This window comes from Oncorhynchus keta, chromosome 23 (assembly GCF_023373465.1).
Source record: "Oncorhynchus keta strain PuntledgeMale-10-30-2019 chromosome 23, Oket_V2, whole genome shotgun sequence".
Classification (NCBI taxonomy): domain Eukaryota; kingdom Metazoa; phylum Chordata; class Actinopteri; order Salmoniformes; family Salmonidae; genus Oncorhynchus; species Oncorhynchus keta.
In genome coordinates, this window is record NC_068443.1 from 21882904 (window position 1) to 21909043 (window position 26140).

Genomic DNA, 26140 nt, shown 5'->3' on the forward strand with positions numbered 1-26140 from the left:
ATATATATATATATATATATATATAACTATCAACTAAACTCGTACGCAGTTAAATCCTTGATCCATAATTGGTTCCCAAACAGTAGCCCTAACACACAATCGATTTAAGGATTAAATACGTGTTTCCATTATTATTTGCTTGCATCCATAAGCAAGGACATTAGACCATAACCTACACCATTTTCAGTGTTGAGAATGTCATAGTCTATAAGAAATCAAGCGTAGCTTTAACTCAAATAAAATGTCAATTTATTAAACAAACAATGAAATTCCTTCAGAATACTTTTCAACAAAAGGAGAAACTTTGAAAGAGTAGGACGATATACAGGTTCCGCTTTTTATAATGGAACATATTCGGACAATTAAGGCAATTCAATTTAGAAACACGTTTTGGTGTTTGGTCCATAATATCCGGCTACAGTTTAGAAATAAATTACTATATGCAATTTACACGTTATAGTATGTCCATGAAAGACTGGCATATCTTTAGCATATCTTTTAAACATTTCACAAAAGCGAGAAGAGACTTACGTGTTATTTGCAGTAACACTGTTCTTTACAAACCAAGATCATGTCTTTTTTTCTGTCCTTTTCTGTTCATTTTAGTCCATCGTTTGGGGCAGGTGGTGGGGGAAACGACTCAAGTTATTTTTATGAAAAAGATCAATACAATAAACTTCGGTCAGAACTTGCTGCAGTCATATACGAAAGCTCCCGGTGTGCGGTAGATGGCTTGGCTAGAGGGAAAGGACATTTGACAGCTGTTATTCCCGTTCACTGGAGAATTATTCAAGCCAATTCTTTGAGATTCGAATATCTCGCGCACGGAGTGGAAGTTCTGCTGCTGGGTGGGGTAGGTCGCCCCGAGGTGGCCCAGGTCCCCGGCCTGGTTGAGGTACCATGAGGGAAGACGCCCTTGGTGGGGATGGTGGCCCTCCTGCGCAGAGTTTAGATTGCCGTGGGCCAGAGAGGAGGAGGTTGTAGTGATGGAGTAATCTGGCAACGTTTCATCCACGGTGGTAGTAGGAACTAGGTGGCTAGATCTATCCCCTGCGTATAAACTCATTGCTTGCATATTACAATGGTAGGACGCATTCGAGGTAGTGGAGATAGAGTTTTGGTTACACGGTGAGCTATAGACTGACGTCTGGTTCGGTGAATAACTTAGGGACAAAGACGGTGTTATACCTGTCCTGGATGAGGCGAGGAGGGATGGGGCAAGCTCTGTGGCACCCTGTGGAGACCCCCGGAGGGAAGTCATGATGTTGTCCACACTGAAGCCCTGTGCCTGGGCCTGGCTGTGGTGGTGCTGCTGCTGCTCGGAGCTCTCCATGCCAATGGACCTGTTGGACGGGATGCTGTGGGGGCTGCCACCACTGGACATGCTGCTGCTGCTGCCGGGGCTCTCGACTTTGGGCACGGTGCTCAGGGAGGGCGAGGCGGTCTGTGGGGGTGTAGCGTTCCCGTTCTCGGTCTTAATATCCTGAATCCTGACAGGCTGTGAGCCCTGCATTGGCTGCTCCGTGTCCCGGCCCTGTCTAGACGGCGTCTCCTTAGCACCCCGGTCATCCTTGTCTTTCATTGCGTCTTTCTTCTTGAACCGTCGCCTCCTCCTCAAGAAGCTGCCGTTCTCGAACATGTTGTATGAGTCCGGGTCCAGGGTCCAGTAGCTCCCCTTGCCAGGCTTTTTGTCATCACGGGGAACTTTGACAAAACACTCGTTGAGAGAGAGGTTGTGCCTGATGCTGTTCTGCCAGCCCTGCTTGTTGTCTCGGTAGAACGGGAACCTCTCCATGATAAACTGATAAATCCCATTCAGGGTAACCTTCTTGTCAGGCGAGTTCTGGATAGCCATAGTAATAAGCGCAATGTAACTGTACGGCGGTTTTACCATATCTTTCGGTTGGGGCTGCGGGGTATATGGTCCATAGGCTCGCGCCATACTGGCCGGGTACTGGTCGTGGGCCGCGTGAGAGTACATACTCATAGGGGCCGGCATCCCGGTGTATCCTCCACCAGCAGCGGCCCGGTAGTAGCTTTGGTCGCTACTAATGTAAGGCACGACGCCCAGAGAGTTGGGACTCGAGACGGAGTAGCGCGCCTGCATGTCTTCTTCTACCCACAGCTCAACTATGCTCCTGCGTAAAACGAACTTCCCAATGTATGCAGCGGGAGAGCTCCACTTTTTCCTTCTGAAAAGCTGAGGTGCTCAAAGCAGGAGTTCCTGTCCTGTCACTTGAAAAATGATAATATCAGGAACGCGCTGTACCGTGTCTTAATAGGTATAAGCGGTTTCCATCTCTGTGTGCTGAGGCGCACATGGAAAAACGTCTGAACTTTGGGCATCCGTCACTACAGAATACTTTTTCGGAGTTAACTTCTTTCCCCCTTTTTGCTGCGAGTAAAGCTCCTCCCCAAAATAATCCGAGGCGCCCAATTGGAGGTCAGGTAGTACAGAGTGAGCAGCAATGAATATCCTGGCCACACACACGACTTTAGAAAAAGAGAGGAGGTGTTGGTAACTCCCAGTCCCGTCCAGCCAAAGACACAAGACTCCAGGCGTAAACGCGCTGCCTGCTCACGTACACAATCAGATTATGAACTAAATTTGTTACTGAAGAATATTTCCAAACATGAGCAAACACATTAGAGAAACCAACAGGTGGAAGGATAAATAATGAATTACCAATGTATTTAGTAAATTCTGAAAATATTGTCTGGTGGCCTAATAGGCTGCACTTACACAGACAGTCCCAAATCAATGACCAGAATTGGACTGCCTGTGTAGGCACCCGAATTATGATTGTTTTTTTGGTTTATTTCCAAGAGTTGGTCTTTTGACCAATCAGCGCTGAAAAAGATCTGATGTGAAAAGTTCTGATGTGATTGATCAAAAGACCAATTAGTGGGGAAAAAAGATCAGAATTGGGCTGCCTTTGTAAACGCAGCCATATAGGCCTACATTTAGATTAAGACAGTTCGTGTGACCTTAATTGGCACATTCATTAATATGCTATTACAATCAAGTTTAAACAATAATTTTCATTCAGAATGTGCTTACATGTTGCTATTCATTCTGATATAATTGGACAACAAAAAGTCCTCTATCACCTCAGTTTGGGTGAATCACTCAATTGCAAGCTTAACTTGCCGCACATCTGTTTTCAAATAAGCAATACATACGCGTTAGGAGGCGGCAATAACCCCAAGTGTTTGCTTCCTGCCTTTTAGTGTCCTAATACCAAGCTTTATTAAGGCAGTCTGTTAGTAAAAAGTCTCAATCAACACGCGCGGTCGGATCAAAGCTCCACGGAGTGCTCCTCATCCAGTGCAGTGGGCGGTATGTGAGATGTCATTACGACATAATTAAAGCTGGGTTTGGCCAGAGAAAGAGTCAAGGTGCGAAAGTTTGCTCTAAGTGAGAAGCAGATTAAATAGAGGCACCAAATGGGGTGGTCAAACAGCTAACATGTGTCATTCTTGTGGTCAAAAGGTGTGACTGCTAACGGAATAATTGCATTATAATGTAGCTTAGACAAGATAAACTATATAGGCCTACCGTTAGTTTTTGTTGCATGGGAAAGCCTCTTATCTATTAGCTCAGACAACTAACTAAAATCAAACAGATTGTATCAAGTTGAATGTCTAACACGCTTATGACCCGTTTTATTGTATTTATCTATTCTCTATACAGCCTCTCTTATATGCTGCTAAACGTGGACACCATGACATTCAGTTGTAAATATTTTTTTAGGTTGCCAATTTTATTACTAAAATAAAACATATTCACTCAAAATTATCCCACGGACACACTATTCAAAATAAAATTGTCGGCCTATCAGAAATGATTATGGATGATCAGGTTAGCATTATATATAAACAATTATATTAATTATACAGAAGTGATATAAGTGATATTATCGTTTTGATATTAATTAAGCCTACACTATTAGAAAACACGCTTCTTAGATGGCACCCCTAAAGTTTCTATAAAGAACCCCTTTGTAAGGTTCTTTGATCAGAACCCCAGGGGTTCTTCTTCACGGAACTAAAATGTGTGTATTTAAAAAAAATATTTGTATTGCTAGGTATTACTGCACTGTTGGAGCTAGAAACACAAGCATTTTGCTGCACCTTCGAAAACAGCTACAAATCTGTGTATGTGATCAATAAACTTTCAGTTGATTTGAAATGTAGTTCCATATAGAACCCTTGAGTTCCATACAGGGTTCTATATGGAAACAATCTCGGTTCTATATAGAACCTTAAGCAAGCATCGAACCCTTTTTGGTTCTATGCAGAACCTTTTTTTCTAAGTGTAATATTTCTTCATGCATACCTAGCTATTTTGTATTAATAAATTAGGCATATTTGCCAGAGCCCACGCTCAGCAACAATATCTATTTTTTTCATCGTGGATATATTTCATGCAATTAAGTGATTCCATAGTTCTTCAAATTTGCCAATAAACGAATGCAAACTACACAAACGTGTATCGGTCCGCCAGTCGTAGTGAATGCCTGTGGACAAAGGCTATATCATTTAGGATGAATAAGATGCTCCCCTACAGCTGCTCTTTTGCCACACATGTTAACTTTCTAGAGAATAAACACAGGAGGCGAAAACATGAAATTGTTAATGGTCATTGTGAGGCTAAATTACGGCCTCAATATCGCCCTAATCCCTTACAGGTCGTCTTGATTAAATGGCTGTGCACTGGCGCTCCATCGGTTTCTTCTTACAGGGACCCGGGCATGAACTTTTTCCACTGCCCGGGGCTGTTTACACAATTCCCAACGTGTCTCTTACTTAACCCCATGCTTTTGCCCACCCAGTACCCCATTCATCTGAACCATGCATTTAGTAGATATACTACTACTCAAGTAGGCCCAGGCGATATGTTATTTATTTGTGATATCACTGAAGCTATGAATCGGCTACAGTAGTTTGAATTCATGCAGAGGAACAATTATCGACAACATATAAATTCATCTGTTTTAACAAATACAAAATATTATAGCGAAGCTCAACATGTTAGAAGCATTACTGGGACTGTATAGCCCTACTTTGCGTGTCATCAGTAGGTCAGGGTAGTCGGTTAGTTTTGTTGTGTCATGCTATACTTTTTTGGGCTTATATCGACACCCTGAAAAGTATGTGGAAAAAGTCCACCACGTATTTTTATTTTATTTTACTATGCAAGTCAGTTAAGAAAAAAATCTTATTTTCAATGAACAGTGGTTTAACTGCATGTCCAACATGGGAAAAAAATATGAATAGCCCTTACTCAAAATTGTGTGGCAGGGCTGAATCATTTTTAGGTATGGCTCATTGGCTTTCCAGTATGGGTTATGGATTGAAGCTAATTCTGCATTGATGGTGTGCAATTAGCGCCCCCTGGCGATCAATACGGGACCTATCAGTCACATAGCTCTAGGTATTTGCACATTTTAGTTTATTGTAAAAGTGACATAGATTGGAATGTTAATTTGCGAACTTGAAGGGGGGGGGGGTGATTAGGTAAATGTTTTTCAATATTAAATTATTAACCTATCATCATTAATATAATATTTTATTATATTATTTTATTATATTATTATTAATATTTGTTTTATTTACAATGCAAATTAAATGGTTCGGACCTGCCCCCAAACCAGGCTCGAACTGTACTTGCTAGCAGTGAATTGCGAGTGAGGAGTGCCGGTAGAGCATCCCTAAGAAAAATCTGGTTTCCAAAAATGAAAAGAAAGGAAAGAAAGACATGAGAGAGAAAAGAAAGTGTCACCCAATTTTTCACAAAGATAGGTGGGTGTAGTCCATGAGTGGTGGTGATTAGCATAGTCCATAGTGAAATAGGCTACTTTTGCTCCCCAAACATTAGTTGCCTAATAATATCGTCACAGAAAATTCTGAGTGTTTATGTTTCACTCCTCTTTTAGCCGACATTTAATCAATGGAGGCAAACTTACTAAATCGGTTATCCTTGCCCTTCCCTGGTGCCAGGCCAAACAGATGCAGCTTCAGGCTCAGCAGCCCTGTCTCCCCATCCCCATACCTCTGAACCAGCCCTGTCTCCCCATCCCCACCCCCGTGAACCAGCCCTGTCTCCCCATCCCCATATCCCTGAACCATCCCTGCCTCCCCATGCCCCTGAACCAGCCCCGTCTCCCCATGCCCCTGAACCAGCCCCGTCTCCCCGTCCACATAACCCTCAACCAGCCCTGTCTCCCCATCCACATACCCCTGAACCAGCCCTGTCTTCCCATCCCCATACCCCTGAACCAGCCCTGTCTCCCCATCCCCATGCCCCTGAACCAGCCCTGTCTCCCCATCCCCATGCCCCTGAACCAGCCCTGTCTCCCCATCCCCATGCCCCTGAACCAGCCCTGTCTCCCCATCCCCATACCCCTGAACCAGCCCTGTCTCCCCAACCACATATCCCTGAACCAACCAGCCCCTGTCTCCCCATCCACATACCCCTGAACCAGCCCTGTCTCCCCATCCACATATCCCTGAACCAGCCCTACTCCCAACTGAAGAAGGAGGTGAGCAGCATTGTGTTGAATGACATGTCAGTTGGCATAATTGCAGGTACTGCAATGCATTGAAGACAGGAAGGTGATTCTCCAGTCAGGAAAAATCTCACTTGACACAGAGGCAGAAAATATCAGAGCCGTAAAGGAAGAGATGGAGGCTCTTAGAGATGGATGGGAGTCTCTCCTGTCTGAGGCAACACTGATTGCAACGCAAATGGATGTTGCACCTCAATTTAGCAAGGAACACAGAGGAAAAGGAAGAGATTCCATGATTAGACCTCTCAAGAGGAGACAGCTCAGGACAGTGCAGCAAACAGTGTTTCAGAACACAGTGTTTTTACTGCTATGGACAACATCATTAAAACTGAGTTTAAATATATTTGGCTTAGGTGTATGTAAACTTCCGACTTCAACTGTATGCTGTGGCTAAGAAAGTAATACTATGTGTATGTTGTGTAGTAAGCTGTTAGTAGCCCATGTGCCTCACCTTAATAATTAGGTCCCTTTCCCCCTCATAACTTAGCCTACTGTTCTGACTTGGTGGTGCACATGTTGCATATAGACTGTTTTAGAGAAATGTCATCATCAAATATTGTATGAGCTTTCATTGTCTGCTTATAAGCCCCCCTAGTTTATCACACAGTTCTGACTTGGTGTACAGGGAGAATACTGTAAGAACGGCACACGTTCTGAATTCTGTCACTGTACATTTCAAAAGTGTAGTTATGTTGTCTACGTCCGTCCCAGTTCGCTCATTAACGTCTTAATCGGAGTTACTGCCTCTTATCCGCTTGTCGTCCCCTTATGCCATAGTTTGTACATCTCAATTGTCAGTAGAAACCACACTTGTTTAAGCAAGTCAGCTATATCAGCTATGTTTTTTTTAAAGGCCGTACATTAACCTGAATGAACTATTTCGCTTTCAGGCAAGGCTCCGCTGATAGCCAGGTGTAGCAGTGGTAAGGATTCACTCCATGGTACTGAAAAGAAAGCTCTGCTGTTGGGACAGATTTATGTAGGCCCTAACAGTTTGTGGGCACCATTTGTCACTGTTATACTGCAATTAATGTATTGTTTAGTGTGATTGTTGTGTAGTTTGCCCCACCAAGATTTACATTCAAAAATCACCACTGGACATGAGTAAGGTCTTTAACCAGATCAACACTAGCAAGGTCGCGGGGCTGGACGGTATTCCAGAATACGTTCTCAGAGCATGCGCAGACTAGCTGGCAGGCATCTTGATGGTCATTTTATACCTCTCCTTGTCCCAGTCTGCAATCCCCACATGTCTTAAGCTGACCACCATCATTCCTGTTCCCAAGAACTCTATGGCTTCTTGCCATAATGACTACCGCCCTGTAAATCAAAATCAAATCAAATCAAATTGTATTTGTCACATACACATGGTTAGCAGATGTTAATGCGAGTGTAGCGAAATGCTTGTGCTTCTAGTTCCGACAATGCAGTGATAACCAACAAGTAATCTAACTAACAATTCCAAAACTACTGTCTTATACACAGTGTAAGGGGATAAAGAATATGTACATAAGGATATATGAATGAGTGATGGTACAGGGCAGCATACAGTAGATGGTATCGAGTACAGTATATACATATGAGATGAGTATGTAGACAAAGTAAACAAAGTGGCATAGTTAAAGTGGCTAGTGATACATGTATTACATAAGGATGCAGTCGATGATATAGAGTACAGTATATACGTATGCATATGAGATGAATAATGTAGGGTAAGTAACATTATATAAGGTAGCATTGTTTAAAGTGGCTAGTGATATATTTACATCATTTCACATCAATTCCCATTATTAAAGTGGCTGGAGTTGGGTCAGTGTCAATGACAGTGTGTTGGCAGCAGCCACTCAATGTTAGTGGTGGCTGTTTAACAGTCTGATGGCCTTGAGATAGAAGCTGTTTTTCAGTCTCTCGGTCCCAGCTTTGATGCACCTGTACTGACCTCGCCTTCTGGATGATAGCGGGGTGAACAGGCAGTGGCTCGGGTGGTTGATGTCATTGATGATCTTTATGGCCTTCCTGTAACATCGGGTGGTGTAGGTGTCCTGGAGGGCAGGTAGTTTGACTGTAGACCCTGCCACATGCCTCTTGTGTCTGAGCCGTTGAATTGAGATTCTACTTTGTCTCTGTACTGACGCTTAGCTTGTTTAATAGCCTTGCGGAGGGAATAGCTGCATTGTTTATATTCGGTCATGTTACCAGACACCTTGCCCTGATTAAAAGCAGTGGTTCGCGCTTTCAGTTTCACGCGAATGCTGCCATCAATCCACGGTTTCTGGTTAGGGAATGTTTTTATCGTTGCTATGGGAACGACATCTTCAACGCACGTTCTAATGAACTCACATCTGTAATCACAAAGTGCTTCGAAAGGCTGGTTATGGTACACATACACTCCATCTTCCCACACACCCTAGACCCACTCCAATTTGCGTACTGCCCCATCCACGTCGATGGGGCTCCATTTCCTCAGTGTCCAAATCACTAAGGACTTAAAATGGTCCACACACACTCGCACAGTCCTCAGGAGGTTGAAAAGGTTTGGCATGGGCCCTCAGATCCTAGAAAGGTTATACAGCTACACCACTGAGAGCATCTTGACTGGCTGCACCACTGCTTGGTATGGCAACAGCACTGCCCTTGATTGCGTGGCTCTACAGAGGGTGGTGTGGACAGCCCAGTACATAACTGGGGCCGAGCTCCCTGCCATCCTAACTAGCTCTCAGAGTCTCACAATAGAAATATAAGTTATTGCAAATGTCAAATTTCGAAGTGTTTCAGGTTAAGTTCATTCCGAATGTTTAAGGTTAGGGTTAAGTGTAGGCATTAACTCTGAAATCTTAAGGTTAGTGGATCAGTTTGAGAGCTTCAAGTTCCTTGGTGTCCACATCATCAACAAACTAACATGGTCCAAACACACCAAGACAGTCGTGAAGAGGGCACAACAAACCTATTCCCCCTCAGGAGACTGAAAAGATTTGGCATGGGTCCTCAGATCCTCAAAAGGTTCTACAGCTGCACCAAGGCACTACAGAGGACAGTGCGTATGGCCCAGTACATCACATGCACATATTACCTCAACCCACTGGTGCCCCCGCACATTGACTCTGTACCGGTACCTCGCTGTGCATAGTCTCGCTGTTGTTATTTTACTGCTGCTCTATAATTACTTGTTACTATTATTTCTTATTCTTACTTATATTTGTTTTAAACTGCATTGTTGTTTAGGGGCTCGTAAGTAAGCATTTCACTGTAAGGTCTACTACACCTGTTATATTCAGCGCATGTGACTAATAACCTTTGATTTGATCTTGCATTTTGGTACACCAGAAGTACATTCATTTCCAATGGAACACTGCGTTTGCCTTGCAGAATTACCGAGGCAGTTGCAGTGCTTTCTGTGTGGTTCATACGTTGGATTTATCGAACGTATTCATCACATTGTATACAGAAACGACTTGACAGAAATTGTAACAGAAGGTGAATGTTGAACTTTTGTTGCACACACATCCAGATGATGCTGCGTACCATTTTGTGCAATGACGCTGTCGGTGTGATTGAGGCATAAGGTTTTGGATAGGCTTAAAACTCAAATCTAAAAAATGACTTTCTATCATTGGATTTGAACTTGCAACCTTTGGAAGTTTAGGCATTAACTCCTAAATATTAAGATTAGGCATTAACTCCAAATTGTTACGGTAAGGGTTAAGGTTTGGGATAGTCTTAAAGCAGAAATCAGAAAATGACTGTATATTGCTGGATTTGAACTTGCAAACTTTGGAATCAGAGGCAAATGCTTATCACAAGTGACCTGGTTGGCCATCCAGGATCTTTAAATCTCAGCAGTGTTTTTTGTTTTTGTTGCTTGACTGCACTGAGCCACCAGAGGTCCAGGCAAGAAGCAACTCCCCAGGGAATTACCCCGAAGTTATCCAACCCACTTCTTTAATGACTCAAGTTTTGTCCTAAATTTGCTGACAACCATCCGACAATAACCTCATAAAATATACCAGACATAGCCTATTACTGTACTCTTATAACGTTTATTTCAGTGTGGGTAAATGTCAAGTGCTGTCTTTGACAGAAGTTTTAGTTGGGCCCTTGGAATTTGGCTTTGCTGCTGATTGGGCTGTTTCAAAGAATTGACGCTACTGCCCCCATGTGTTTCATGTCCATATTATATTTAACTTAGCTTCTTTTTTCGTTTTGGCAATAACTAAATAACACAATGGAGGACACAGTGGCGATTTTACCATGTAAATCTTGGTGGGGCAAATTCCCCAATTTGTTTTTTAGACACATGCCAGTAAAGTCATTACAGAACACAACACTGAACATTACATTAATTTCACTCTAACAGTGACAAATATAACCACAAACTGTTAGGGCCTACATAAAGCTGTCCCAACAGCAGAGCTTTCTTTTCTGCACCATGGAGTGAATCCTTACCACTGCTACACCTGGCTATCAGCGGAGCCTTGTCTGGAAGCGAAACAGTTCATTCAGCCTCCTTTACTGCCTTTAAAAAACATAGCTGATGTGGCTGACTTGCTTAAACAAATGTGGTTTCTAATGACAATTGAGATGTACAAACTATGGCATGAGGGGACAACGAGTGGATAAGAGTCAATCCGTAATTTCGATTAAGACATTAACCAGCGAGCTAGGACGGACATCGTCAACATAACTAATTTGTTCAGCACTTTTGTAGTGTATAGCGACAGAATTCAGAACATGTGCAATTCTTACAGTATTCTCCCTGTACACCAAGTCAGAACCGTAGGATAAATAAAGGGGGCATATGCGCAGACAATGAAAGCTCTTACAATATTCGATGATGACTTTTATCTAAAACATGTGCACCAGCAACAGCTAACATCTTACTAAACAACAAATACAATTAGTATTATTTTCTTAGCTACAGTATACATATCTCCCTGGCATATTGCATTATTTATGCAGCAGCATACAATACATTTTTGGACTCACCTTGTTTTGCTCACTTGAACAGGAAGCTGGTGCAGTGGTCCTTCGTGGGCAAATTTTGTCATCAAACTTTGTCATCAAAGTCTGTCATTCTCTGGACTCTTGGTGCTTTCAAAACAATTGGGAACTCTGAAAAAAACAAGGTTGAATCATAACGTCAGTGATCTTCAGGTCAGAGCTCTAGAAAGAGGCTAGAGTACCCGACTTGGAATTCCGAGTGCAAAACAGGCAATCATTTATCTGATTTTATTATTATTTTAGCTGACCAGGTGGGGCTCTGCCACCTGAATGATGGGTCGCCACCGGGAGGACATAAAAAAAACTTTAGTGATAGCCTAATAATTGATATCCCATTAGAGCAGCAGATTTAGTTACCTCAAAATAGTTGTTTGTTGATTGATGGCAGATGTTGCTCACTGGAAAATATCAAGCTCCCTTCTGAACCGGCGAGGTCACCTGACCTTTAAACATGTTTACTAATAACATCATATACAAACTATCCCTATAACAGAAGTCCAACAGCAGATTCTGATAATCATACTAGATCACATACATTTGACTGACTGGCCATATATAGTGAACAAAAATATAAATGCAACATGCAACAATTTTAGGATTTTACTGAGGTACAGCTCATATAAAGAAATGAGTCAATTCAAATGAATTGATTAGGCCCTAATCTATGGTTTTCACATGACTGGGCAGGGGTGCAGCTATGTTGGGCTGGGAGGGAATAGGCCCACCCACTTGGCAGCCAAGACCATCCACTGTGGAGCCAGAATGAGTTTTTCCTCCAAACTTGAGACATCTGAGGCATTGTGTTGTCTGACAAAACTGCACATTTTAAAGTGGCCTTTTATTCTCCCCACCACAAGTGCACCCGTGTGTAATGATCATGCTGTTTAATAAATTATTGATTTGCCACACCTGTTAGGTAGATGGATTATCTTGGCAAAGGAGAAAAGCTCACTAACAGGGATGTAAACACATTTGTGCAAAGAATTGAAGAAAAATAATTTCAGGGATTTATTCTTTCAGCTCATGAAACATAGAACCCACATTTTACATTTTGTGTTCATATTTTAGTTCAGTGTAGCTTCCAGTGTTGAACACCTAGTTCCTCTTATTTATCACAAATTGTGGCAAGTGTTTGAGTCCCATATGAGTTTATTTCCCCTTTGAAATGTAGAACTGCATTTATTGTGTTAGTGTGTTGAGAAGTGAAGTGCAGCCAAATGCTTCAAAATGAAGATTTAGAATTAGTTTAATACGGAACTATGTCTTACTTGAGCCTTTCGGCCAAAGACATTGCTGTGGCCTAATAGTCATCACCTAAATGTAGGCTTCCAAAGTTTTATATGCATTTTTATAATCATCTACTTTGTCACATATTGAAATACAAAGCTTGCCCCAAGGGGCCTTCTGACTAACTGTTGTCTCTGGGCCGTGCCTGGGGTTTACCGCCTTAGTGAATCACTCCACCAATTAGTGATTGTAGTAAGGGGTAAATTACAGCTATTTGGCATGACCACGAGTGTCTTCAACTTATAAACGTACATGTGTAATCCTCCTACATTTGTATTGCTGCGAAAGCTTATGAATGTGTGTGAAACTGACAGGCAAAAGCTTATATTCGAAAACGTGCCTTTTTAATTTTGTCTGCAACGTAGCCTAGTCAAGGATGCATCATACAATAGCCTATTGGGACACTACATTTTACAGACCGATTGGAACAAAAGCAAACCTTGAATTTGGAGGTTTTAAATGTTCCGGAGTTCTAAATTGAGCAGCTGCTGAAAAATGAGCTCCTGTATATATTGAGATTTAAATGGTTATTTAGAGTGAAGTACATCGAAAAAATCAAGAGAAAACTGCAAGACTCAATAGAAGACAAAACAAGGAACAAACCAAAAAAGACAGGCTTTTGAAAAATTAACTATTTTTCATAAAATTGTACAGTTATCTTAGCTAGCTGAATTGCTAGCAGAATTGTTTACTTGTTGCTAAGCAGTTGCTAGGGACTCTCCTGGAAGAAGCTAGCTAGCTTACAAAGAATAACAACAAAAAATATCTAGTTAACAGAAGAAAGGAAGACAAAATAAGGACAAAAGAAGGACAGAAGAAAAAGGAAAAGAAAGAGGACAACAAAGTGAAACACTTATATTGCAACTTCGTATTTCGTCGTCCTAACGTAGTCTACACTGCTATCTGCCCAGCAGCTAGCCAGCTAGCAAACGTCCACCGTCTACCGAATAGCAGCACTGTAGAAACTATTACACTCAACTGAACGACTTGATTAGTGTAGTGTTAGCTAGCTACATAGTTGTCTTTGCTGTCTTCGTATTAATTGTGTAGTTTAGAGCGTGTAGTCTTAGAGTGATTATCTTAATTTACCGAGGTTAGCTAGCCAGCTATTTGTCGTCCTTAACAGGAGACACTGCTAGCTAGCCAACAGCTAGCCAACGTCTACTGAATAGAACTTCCGCACTCAACAACCCGGTCGCATTCCGCTTCGCTCCACAGGTAGTATCACATTTTCATTTCATTTCATTACTGCACAACGGTTTGATTTGTTTGATTGTAGCTAGCTACATAGCTAGCTACATAGCCGTCTGTGTATCAAAGATAATTGTGTAGTCTAGAGCGATTTTCTAGGTTAGCTAGCCAGCTATTGTCGTTCTTTTAACGCAACGTAACGTAATCAACACTGCTAGCTAGCCAGCTGGCCCCCGAATAGCAGCACTGTAGAAACTATTACACTCAACGGAACGACTTGATTAGTGTAGTGTCAACAACGCAACCACTGCCAGCTAGCCTACAAAGTCAACAACGCAGCCACTGCCAGCTGCCTACTTTAGCAGTACTGTATCATTTTAATCATTTTAGTCAATAAGATTCTTGCTACGTAAGCTTAACTTTCTGAACATTCGAGACGTGTAGTCCACTTGTCATTCCAATCTCCTTTGCATTAGCGTAGCCTCTTCTCTGTCTATCCCTGTTCTCTCCTCTCTGCACAGACCATACAAACGCTAATCTGGTGGTCCCAGCGCGCACGACCCACGTGGAGTTCCAGGTCTCCGGTAGCCTCTGGAACTGCCGATCTGCGGCCAACAAGGCAGAGTTCATCTCAGCCTATGCCTCCCTCCAGTCCCTCGAATTCTTGGCACTGACGGAAACATGGATCACCACAGATAACACTGCTACTCCTACTGCTCTCTCTTCGTCCGCCCACGTGTTCTCGCACACCCCGAGAGCTTCTGGTCAGCGGGGTGGTGGCACCGGGATCCTCATCTCTCCCAAGTGGTCATTCTCTCTTTCTCCCTTACCCATCTGTCTATCGCCTCCTTTGAATTTCATGCTGTCACAGTTACCAGCCCTTTCAAGCTTAACATCCTTATCATTTATCGCCCTCCAGGTCCCCTCGGAGAGTTCATCAATGAGCTTGATGTCTTGATAAGCTCCTTTCCTGAGGACGGCTCACCTCTCACAGTTCTGGGCTACTTTAACCTCCCCACGTCTACCTTTGACTCATTCCTCTCTGCCTCCTTCTTTCCACTCCTTTCCTCTTTTGACCTCACCCTCTCACCTTCCCCCTACTCACAAGGCAGGCAATACGCACCTCATCTTTACTAGATGCTGTTCTTCCACTAACCTCATTGCAACTCCCCTCCAAGTCTCCGACCACTACCTTGTATCCTTTTCCCTCTCGCTCTCATCCAACACTTCCCACACTGCCCCTACTCGGATGGTATCGCGCCGTCCCAACCTTCGCTCTCTCTCCCCCGCTACTCTCTCCTCTTCCATCCTATCATCTCTTCCCTCTGCTCAAACCTTCTCCAACCTATCTCCTGATTCTGCCTCCTCAACCCTCCTCTCCTCCCTTTCTGCATCCTTTGACTCTCTATGTCCCCTATCTTCCGGGCCGGCTCGGTCCTCCCCTCCCGCTCCGTGGCTCGACGACTCATTGCGAGCTCACAGAACAGGGCTCCGGGCAGCCGAGCGGAAATGGAGGAAAACTCGCCTCCCTGCGGACCTGGCATCCTTTCGCTCCCTCCTCTCTACATTTTCCTCCTCTGTCTCTGCTGCTAAAGCCACTTTCTACCACTCTAAATTCCAAGCATCTGCCTCTAACCCTAGGAAGCTCTTTGCCACCTTCTCCTCCCTCCTGAATCCTCCTCCCCTCCCCCTCCTCCCTCTCTGCAGATGACTTCGTCAACCATTTTGAAAAGAAGGTCGACGACATCCGATCCTCGTTTGCTAAGTCAAACGACACCGCTGGTTCTGCTCACACTGCCCTACCCTGTGCTCTGACCTCTTTCTCCCCTCTCTCTCCAGATGAAATCTCGCGTCTTGTGAATGTGCCCGCTCGACCCTATCCCCTCCTCTCTTCTCCAGACCATTTCCGGAGACCTTCTCCCTTACCTCACCTCGCTCATCAACTCATCCCTGACCGCTGGCTACGTCCCTTCCGTCTTCAAGAGAGCGAGAGTTGCACCCCTTCTGAAAAAACCTACACTCGATCCCTCCGATGTCAACAACTACAGACCAGTATCCCTTCTTTCTTTTCTCTCCAAAACTCTTGAACGTGCCGTCCTTGGCCAGCTCTCCCGCTATCTCTCTCAGAATGACCTTCTTGATCCAAATCAGTCAGGTTTCAAGACTAGTCATTCAACTGAGACTGCTCTTCTCTGTATCACGGAGGCGCTCCGCACTGCTAAAGCTAACTCTCTCTCCTCTGCTCTCATCCTTCTAGACCTATCGGCTGCCTTCGATAAACCATCAGATCCTCCTCTCCACCCTCTCCGAGTTGGGCATCTCCGGCGCGGCCCACGCTATTGCGTCCTACCTGACAGGTCGCTCCTACCAGGTGGCGTGGCGAGAATCTGTCTCCTCACCATGCGCTCTCACCACTGGTGTCCCCCAGGGCTCTGTTCTAGGCCCTCTCCTATTCTCGCTATACACCAAGTCACTTGGCTCTGTCATAACCTCACATGGTCTCTCCTATCATTGCTATGCAGATGACACACAATTAATCTTCTCCTTTCCCCCTTCTGACCAGGTGGCGAATCACATCTCTGCATGTCTGGCAGACATATCAGTGTGGATGACGGATCACCACCTCAAGCTGAACCTCGGCAAGACGGAGCTGCTCTTCTTCCCGGGGAAGGACTGCCCGTTCCATGATCTCGCCATCACGGTTGACAACTCCATTGTGTCCTCCTCCCAGAGCGCTAAGAACCTTGGCGTGATCCTGGACAACACCCTGTCGTTCTCAACTAACATCAAGGCGGTGGCCCGTTCCTGTAGGTTCATGCTCTACAACATCCGCAGAGTACGACCCTGCCTCACACAGGAAGCGGCGCAGGTCCTAATCCAGGCACTTGTCATCTCCCGTCTGGATTACAGCAACTCGCTGTTAGCTGGGCTCCCTGCCTGTGCCATTAAACCCCTACAACTCATCCAGAACGCCGCAGCCCGTCTGGTGTTCAACCTTCCCAAGTTCTCTCACGTCACCCCGCTCCTCCGCTCTTTCCACTGGCTTCCAGTTGAAGCTCGCATCCGCTACAAGACCATGGTGCTTGCCTACGGAGCTGTGAGGGGAACGGCACCTCAGTACCTCCAGGCTCTGATCAGGCCCTACACCCAAACAAGGGCACTGCGTTCATCCACCTCTGGCCTGCTCGCCTCCCTACCACTGAAGAAGTACAGTTCCCGCTCAGCCCAGTCAAAACTGTTCGCTGCTCTGGCTCCCCAATGGTGGAACACACTCCCTCACGACGCCAGGACAGCGGAGTCAATCACCACCTTCCGGAGACACCTGAAACCCCACCTCTTTAAGGAATACCTAGGATAGGATAAAGTAATCCTTCTCACCCCCCTTAAAAGATGGGGGGGGGGGGGTGATCCGCTGTACCACTGGATGTCATAAGGTGAATGCACCAATTTGTAAGTCGCTCTGGATAAGAGCGTCTGCTAAATGACTTAAATGTAATGTAATGTAAATGTAAATATCTCTCTGGTTGACCTATGAAATGCCACAGGTTGGTAGATATAAAGTCTAAGATCTTTGATAGGCAGATGCAGAATTTGTTGCAAGAAATAATCACTGTCAGCTGGTGAGCATAGGGCTAATGTGTGCCAGGTTACTGACAGGACCAGCTACAATGTAGCGTTCTATCATGTGCAACTATGTCGACTATTGTATTTGGCTGAAGGACATTTTGAAACTGAGGCCCAAGTTAAACTTAAGCTTTTCTAATGTTCGCATGTAAACCCCATTAGGTTTAGTTGTATCAATATAAACACATTTTTGATCAACTTCCACGTTGCGGTTGCTGTTTCACTTGAGGAATCTTACCTTAGTATTGAGCAACACGCAGCCACAACCCCTAATGAAATCAATCAAATACAATCAAATGTATTTATAAAGCCCTTTTTACAACGGCCTATGTCACAAAGTGCTAACCAGCCTAAAACCCCAAACAGCAAGCAATGCAGATATAGAAGCACGGTGACTAAGAAAAACTCCCAAGAAAGGCAGGAACCTAGGAAGAAACCTAGTGAGGAACCAGGCTCAGGTAGTAATGTATCTATGAAAATAATGCCTTTATCCTGCAGAAAATAGTATTTAAAATAGAGTCAGGGCATCATTGCCAGGTGATGGCTGACCATCAGAGCAAAGTGGATAATAATTGGAATTACCCAGCCACAGCTGAACCAATAGATGTCCTAGTCAAAGATGTCTTTATTTTCTTAAGCAAAGTAACCTTTCTGAAACGTTAAGCAATCACCCTCCAGAATCCAGTTTTTAAGAGCCCTGTCTTGTCTCAAGTGGGAATGGGCAGGCTGAATTCTGAATCTATCCATCATCAATCATACATAACACCGATCTTTTCATAATGAGGCATGATTAAGGCAGCTGGACTGCTTTTTGCCTAACAAAAACCCTCAGAAGTTTTGGTTTAATAGACTTATGATGGATTGTGAATCATAAAGATATGTAGTGGTGTTGCTAGTAGTTTCTGGTGGTGGTTGTTATTGTTGTCGAAGGAATATTAGACAGCATTGAAAGTAGTAGTGAAAGCCAGGTTGAACAACACAGTCTATACGTATTACATAACCTGGAAAATATCCCACTTATTTCACCTTTTATTTCTTCATCAGAGAGATACGCTGCTCTTCTATTGCAAGGATGTAGGCCTGTGGCAAAGAGGAGTATGGTGGGGATTCAGACATCTAATGGAACATTCACCTATACCTGGGAGGACTAGGAGGCCATGCCATCAGGTGATGAGTTCCACAGGAGTCCTATGGATAGAGGTAGGCCTGTGTGACTGTAAATGCTTATTGTGTAAGGGACCCACCAATTGGAAGTAGCCTATGGATTGTGAGAGAGATACATACAGTGCCTTGCAAAAGTATTCATGCCCCTTGGCATTTTGTTGCATTACAACCTGTAATTTAAATTGTTTTTTTGGGGGGTTCATGTAATGGACAAACACAAAATAGTCCAAATTGGTGAAGTGAAATGAAAATAATTACTTGTGTGAAAAAAGTGGTGCGTTGATATGTACAACAAACCTGCCAAGAAAGGGCCGCCCACCCAAATTCACTTTATGGAAGAGTGGCCAGAAAAAAGCCATTGTTTAACTTCTTGGATATAGGGGCGCTCTTTTAATTTATGGATAAAAAAACGTTTCCGTTTTAAACAAGATATTTTGTCACGAAAAGATGCTCGACTATGCATATAATTGACAGCTTTGGAAAGAAAACACTCTGACGTTTCCAAAACTGCAAAGATATTGTCTGTGAGTGCCACAGAACTAATGCTACAGGCGAAACCAATATGAAATTTCATACAGGTGCCCCAGATTTTGAATGTGCTGTGTTCCAATGTCTCCTTATATGGCTGTGTATGGGTCACGAATGAGCTTAGACTTTCTGTCGTTTCCCCAAGGTGTCGACAGCATTGTGACGTATTTGTAGGCAAATCATTGGAAGATTGACCTTAAGAGACTACATCTACCAGGTGGCCGCTTGGTGTCCTCCGTTGCAATTATTGCGTAATCTCCAGCTGAGTGTATTTTTCGTTTGCTTCGAGGAGAAACACAGCTGCCACGAAAGATTTATCATCGAATAGATATGTGAAAATGTCACGCCCTGGTCGAAGTATTTTGTGTTTTTCTTCATGTATTTGGTCAGGCCAGGGTGTGACATGGGTTTTTGTATGTGGTGTGTAGCTTAGTGGGATTGTAGCTTAGTGGGGTGTTCTAGGAGAGTCTATGGCTGTCTGAAGTTGTTCTCAATCAGAGGCAGGTGTTTATCGTTGTCTCTGATTGGGAACCATATTTAGGCAGCCATATTATTTGGTTGTATTGTGGGTGATTGTCCTTAATGTCTTGATGTCCTTGTTTGATGTTAGTTGACACAAGTATAGGCTGTTTCGGTTTTCGTTTATTGTTTTGTAGTGTTCGTGTTTAGTCGTGTTTACGTTTGTTTAAATAAACATGGATCGCAATCGACACGCTGCAGTTTGGTCCAACTCTCCACACCTAGAAAACCGTGACAGAAAAACACTTTGAGGATTGATTCTAAACAACGTTTGCCATGTTTCTGTCAATATTATGGAGTTAATTTGGTAAAAAGTTTGGCGTTGTAGAGACTGCATTTTTTCTTTTTTTTCTTAGCCAAACGTGATGAACAAAACGGAGCGATTTCTCCTACACAAGTAATCTTTTTGGAAAAACTGAACATTTGCTATCTAACTGAGAGTCTCCTCATTGAAAACATCCCAGGTTCTTCAAATGTAAATTATTTTATTTGAATGCTTTTCTTGTTTTTGTGAAAATGTTGCCTGCTGAATGCTAGGCTTAATGCTATGCTAGCTATCAATACTCTTACACAAATGCTTGTGTAGCTATGGTTGAAAAGCATGTTTTGAAAATCTGAGATGACAGTGTTATTAACAAAAGGCTAAGCTTGTGAGCCAATATATTTATTTTATTTAATTTGCGATTTTCATGAATAGTTAACGTTGTGTTATGGTAATGAGCTTGAGGCTATGATTACGCTCCCGGATACGGGATTGCTCGACGCTAGAGGTTAAAGAAAAAAATAAGCAAACACGTTTGTTGTTCGCCAAAAGGCATGTGGGAGACTCCACAAACATATGGAAGAAGGTACTCTGGTCAGATGAGACTACAATTGAGCTTTTTGTCCATCAAGGAAAACGCTATGTCTGGCACAAACCCAACACCTCTCATCACCCCGAGAACAACATCCCCACAATGAAGCATGGTGGTAGCAGCATCCTGCTGTTGGGATGTTTTTCATCGACAGGGACTGGGAAACAGGTCAGAATTGAAGGAATGGTGGATGGCGCTAAAAACAGGTAAATTGAGGGAAACCTGTTTCAGTCTTCCAGAGATTTGAGACTGGGACGGAGGTTCACCTTCCAGCAGGACAACGACCCTAAGCATACTGCTAAAGCAACACTCAAGTGGTTTAAGGGGTACATTTAAATGCCTTGGAATGGTCTAGTCAAAGCCCAGACCTCAATCCAATTGAGAATCAGTGGTATGACTTAAAGATTGCTGTAGACCAGCGGGACCCATCCAACTTGAAGGAGCTAGAGTTTTGCCTTGAAGAATGAGCAAAAATCCCAGTGGGTAGATGTGCCAAGCTTATAGAGACATACCCCAAGGGACTTGTAGCTGTAATTGCTGCAAAAGGTGGCACTTCAAAGTATTGCCTTTGGGGGTAAATAGTTATGCACGCTCCAGTTTTTGTTTTCTTGTCTTATTTCTTGTTTGTTCAGCAATAAAAATATTTTGTATCTTCAAAGTGGTAGGCATGTTTTGTAAATTACATTTATTTTATCTTTGTTTATCTAGGCTTGTCAGTTAAGAACAAATTCTTATTTACAATGATGTCCTTGGAACAGTGGGTTAACTGCCTTGTTCAGGGGCAGAACGTCAGTTTTTACCTTGTCAGTTCTGGGATTCGATCGAGCAACCTTTCAGGTTACTGGCCCAACGCTCTAACCACTAGGCTACCTGCTGCCCCAAAATGATACAAACCCCCATAAATATACTTATATTCCAGGTTGAAAGGCAACAAAATAGGAAAAATGCCAAGGGGGTGAATACTTTTGCAAGCCACTGTACGTGTCTATCACGCCATGTCTTTGCGCGTCAAACAAATCAATCAATCAACCTCTCAAGTCAGTTGGAAGAAAAACTTCTCTAAACATTTTAGAGCTGCAGAAGTGGATTGCCTTTTTGGACCGTCCAGATTATTAATAATTTAACCTAACCTGCAGTGCAATGATGATCTATGCAATAGGGATAAGATCTCTATAATGTTAAGGGGCAGTTTTGTTAATGCATTTACATATAGAATAAAGTTTTCTGCTTTAACTTTTCTGAAATGTTAGTATTTTCTAATGTTATACTCTCACACAATGCATCATGCACATCTGCTGAAGCTGTTAGTGAAAAGTATGATGTTTAGATTTGAAAAATGACTGCAGATGATGAAAGAGCACTTTTTCCATTCTTGTTTTTTCTTGTGGTTCAATGGGCATTTTTCATGATGATGATGATAATGAATACATCATCTAAACTCATATTATAATGATAGGACTGTGTTTTTTAAAAATAAGTAACTGACATTAGCTGCATAAATAACTTTGTGTGGTTACACATACTGTACTTTGAAAATTATTTATTTCATTTTCTTCCTTTCACAATGAATGGACCCCAGCCAGAGTCAACATAGACCCCATGTACAGTATATTCTGAAATATAAATCAAATCAAATCCAATTTTATTTGTCACATACACATGGTTAGCAGATGTTAATGCGAGTATAGCGAAATGCTTGTGCTTCTAGTTCTGACAATGCAGTAATAACCAACAAGTAATCTAGCTAACAATTCCAAAACTACTACCATATAGACACAAGTGTAAGGGGATAAAGAATATGTACATAAAGATATATGAATGAGTGATGGTACAGAGCGGCATAGGCAAGATACAGTAGATGGTATTGAGTACAGTATATACATATGAGATGAGTAAGTAAACAAAGTGGCAAAGTGGCTAGTGATACATGTATTACATAAAGATGCAGTAGATGATATAGAGTACAGTATATACGTATACATATGAGATGAATAATGTAGGGTATGTAAACATTATATTAGGTAGCATTGTTTAAAGTGGCTAGTGATATATTTTACATAATTTCCCATCAATTCCCATTATTAAAGTGGCTGGAGTTGAGTCAGTGTGTTGGCAGCAGCCACTCAATGTTAGTGGTGGCTGTTTAACAGTCTGATGGCCTTGAGATAGAAGCTGTTTTTCAGTCTCTCGGTCCCAGCTTTGATGCACCTGTACTGACCTCGCCTTCTGGATGATAGCGGGGTGAACAGGCAGTGGCTTGTGTGGTTGTTGTCCTTGATGATCTTTATGGCCTTCCTGTGACATCGGGTGGTGTAGGTGTCCTGGAGGGCAGGTAGTTTGCCCCCGGTGATGTGTTGTGCAGACCTCACTACCCTCTGGAGAGCCTTACGGTTGTGGGCGGAGCAGTTGCCGTACCAGGCGGTGATACAGCCCGACAGGAATTTAGTTCAAATTCAATTTGGATCCACCCTCGGCTAAGCAGAATAATCCAATACCATTTACCTCCATGATATAGTAGATACATTTCCATTCAACTGCAGATTCAACCTGTTTTGTATGAACCACAATTTGAGAAATCTTGGAGGTCAGTTGTTGCTGCTGGCTGGCCAGTCATATAGAAAAGCTGTAAGCCTGGTAATGAATGAGGCAGAGGGAAGGCTCAAGACTGAGTCTTGTCTATATGTTCAGGTATGTATCATGCCCATGAAAGAGGAAAGGATCACTAGCACCTACCAGTGTCTAGATGCTGTATTGAACCTGAACCATTTCACATTCCAGACATCAGAGGTATACATTTGATGGTTGTATAGCTGCAGATTACTTTAACTACTACTCTGGGTAATTAAATATCAATATTCCCAATATGATTGCGTCCTCTCAAATTTCAATTCTGAGCAAACTTATGGAGAAAACACAAATTGGAACTTTCTCAATTCCTGTGGCTGGATGCCGCTCGTGCTTGATGGATGTATCCCCACCTTGTCATCTTTCCACATCCGACTGGCCTGTGCTACCTGGAACTTGCCTGCCAAGGAAGTCGTCTCCATCTGCTTCTCGTCCTCCATCTTGTAGTGGAGTAGATGGAGAACAGCAAGAGGATTGTTCCATTCAGTGCTGGTCCCATGTCACAATTCGTGGAAACCAAAGGCAGAGAGAGGCAGGATGCTCAGTGGACTGGAGTGTCTACAAGAGGTTCGGAGCAGAATGACATAAGGAATAGCTGCACTGGTGCCTGTTCTACCTGCGCCTTCATTTCTGGAATTGCCTGTGTCTGCGACGGCTGTGATGACTCCAGCAACGGCTTTGTTGTCGAGTTAGGCTCCTTTCTCTCTCTTTGGATCTGACGGGGATCTCCTGCTGTGAGAGGTCTGAACCTATTGTCGGAAGCAGCGAGCTTATGCCTTCCTGCTTCTCGTGGGCCCGTGAAAGTTTAATTGAATTGTGTGAGAGGTAGGAATGGGCAGATTTCTCCATCCCCTTCTCCGGCCATTGTATTGGGCAGTTCAATGGTAAGAAATGTTTCAGCCCCTGGAGCAAAAACGTTGCGCTATCCAGAAGCACGAGTACAGGACATCAATAAGCTGCTCCCAAACATTTTAAACCTGCATCAGGAAATGTAGTCTATTGTGGTTCTTGGGGGATTCAATGACATTATGAAGGGCAGCTCAGAACAGCTGAAGATTTCAAAGAACTGGTAGGGTCTCTGCTTGACACCAACAAATTCCCCATAATATCTGGCCCTGTGACCTCCCTAAATTGTGGGAATGAATGTTTCAGCAGACTTTTAGCCCTCCATAACTGGCTATGAAACTATTACCGCTCTTTTGTGTGTATCATTAATTGACCATTTTGATACCTTCTGGAAACAAAGCTTGTTTTATAAGGAGGATTGGATACACCCAATCATTTGGGTTCCTGGATCTTTTCACAGCGTTATAAGGGTGCTTTGAGACAATCACTTATCAAGCCCAAATCCCAAGCCCAATTCAGTTAATCCCTACCATTGTGTCGCGGAGTTGTCATAATGCTTCAACAAATGTACATTATACCAGGGGTGTTGAAAGACACAATTTAAGTAACATAATTCGTGTCCCTCTAACTGCTCTGAAGGCCTCTGCTGATCCTACAGCTATTGTATGCATTACTGTAATCAACGCTGTGTGCCCTAGTAGGAAATCCACTGTGTGCAGCTCACCCTGCACTATCATAAATTACATGAGCAAGGCTACTTCTGCTGAGCATCCCAGTAAAGCTATGAAAACAATCAAGCATCCCAGAAAAGTGTTACAAATAGCCCACATTAACATATCTATCTTAAGAAACAATGTTCATGAAATCAATAATTTGCTAGTAACAGATGACATTCATATGCTGACAACGTCTGAAACTGACTTAGATAATACCTTTGATGATAAAGTGGTAGCAATACATGGTTATAACATCTTCAGAAAAGACAAAAATGCCAAATGTGGAGGTGTTGCCATTTATATTCAGAACAGCATTCCTGTAAAGCTTAGAGAGGATCTCATGTTCAATACTGTTGAAGTAATGATAACAGGTTCATCTGCCTCACCTCCCATTCTGGTGGGACGCTGCTATAGATCACCAAGTGCTAACAGTCCGTATCTGGATAACATGTGAGAAATGCTTGATAATGTATGTGATATCAACAGAGAGGTATCTTTTCTGGGTGATTTAAATATTGACTGGCTTTCATCAAGCTACCCGCGTAAGAAAAAGCTTCAAACTGTAACTAGTGCCTGCAACCTGGTTCAGGTTATCAGACAACCTACCACGTTGACTGATAATCAACATGTATTGATCACATCTTTACTAATGCTGCAGAAATTTGCTTTAAAGCAGTATCCAAATCTATCGGATGAAGTGATCACAATATAGTAGCCATGTCTAGGAAAATCAAAGTTCTGAAGCCTGGGCCTAATACAGTGTATAAGAGGTCATGCAATATGTTTTGTTGTGACTCCTATGTTGTTGATATAAAAAATATTTGTTGGTATGTGGTGTGTAATGAGGAGCAACCAGATGCTGCACTTGACACATTTATGAAATTGCTTTTTCCAGTTAGTAATAAGCATGCACCCATTAAGACAATTATTCTAAAAACTGTATGGTTAAGAGGGATGAGGCAAAGGAATGGCAAATAAGTCTGGCTGTACAACCGATTGGCAAACGTACTGCAAATTGAGAAATCATGTGACTAAACTGAATAAAAAGAAGAAACTCCACTCTGAAATAAATATAAATTACATAAAGAATGATAGTTAAAAAATTTGGAGCACCTTACATTACGATTTGGGCAAAAGGCAAACTCAGCTCCATCATTCATTGAATCAGATGGCTCATTCATCATAAAACCAACTGATATTGCCAAATAATGTGGAA

The 26140-nt window shown here is 42.9% G+C and overlaps 1 protein-coding gene across 1 annotated transcript; it reads right to left on the minus strand.

Moving 5' to 3' along the window:
* Positions 1–232: 232 nt before the first annotated feature.
* Positions 233–2372, minus strand: LOC118401997 (forkhead box C1-A-like). Its single transcript, XM_035799776.2, has one exon. The coding sequence runs from the start codon at positions 2105–2107 to the stop codon at positions 683–685; it is 1425 nt and encodes a 474-aa protein (XP_035655669.1). The 5' UTR covers positions 2108–2372; the 3' UTR covers positions 233–682.
* Positions 2373–26140: the final 23768 nt, after the last annotated feature.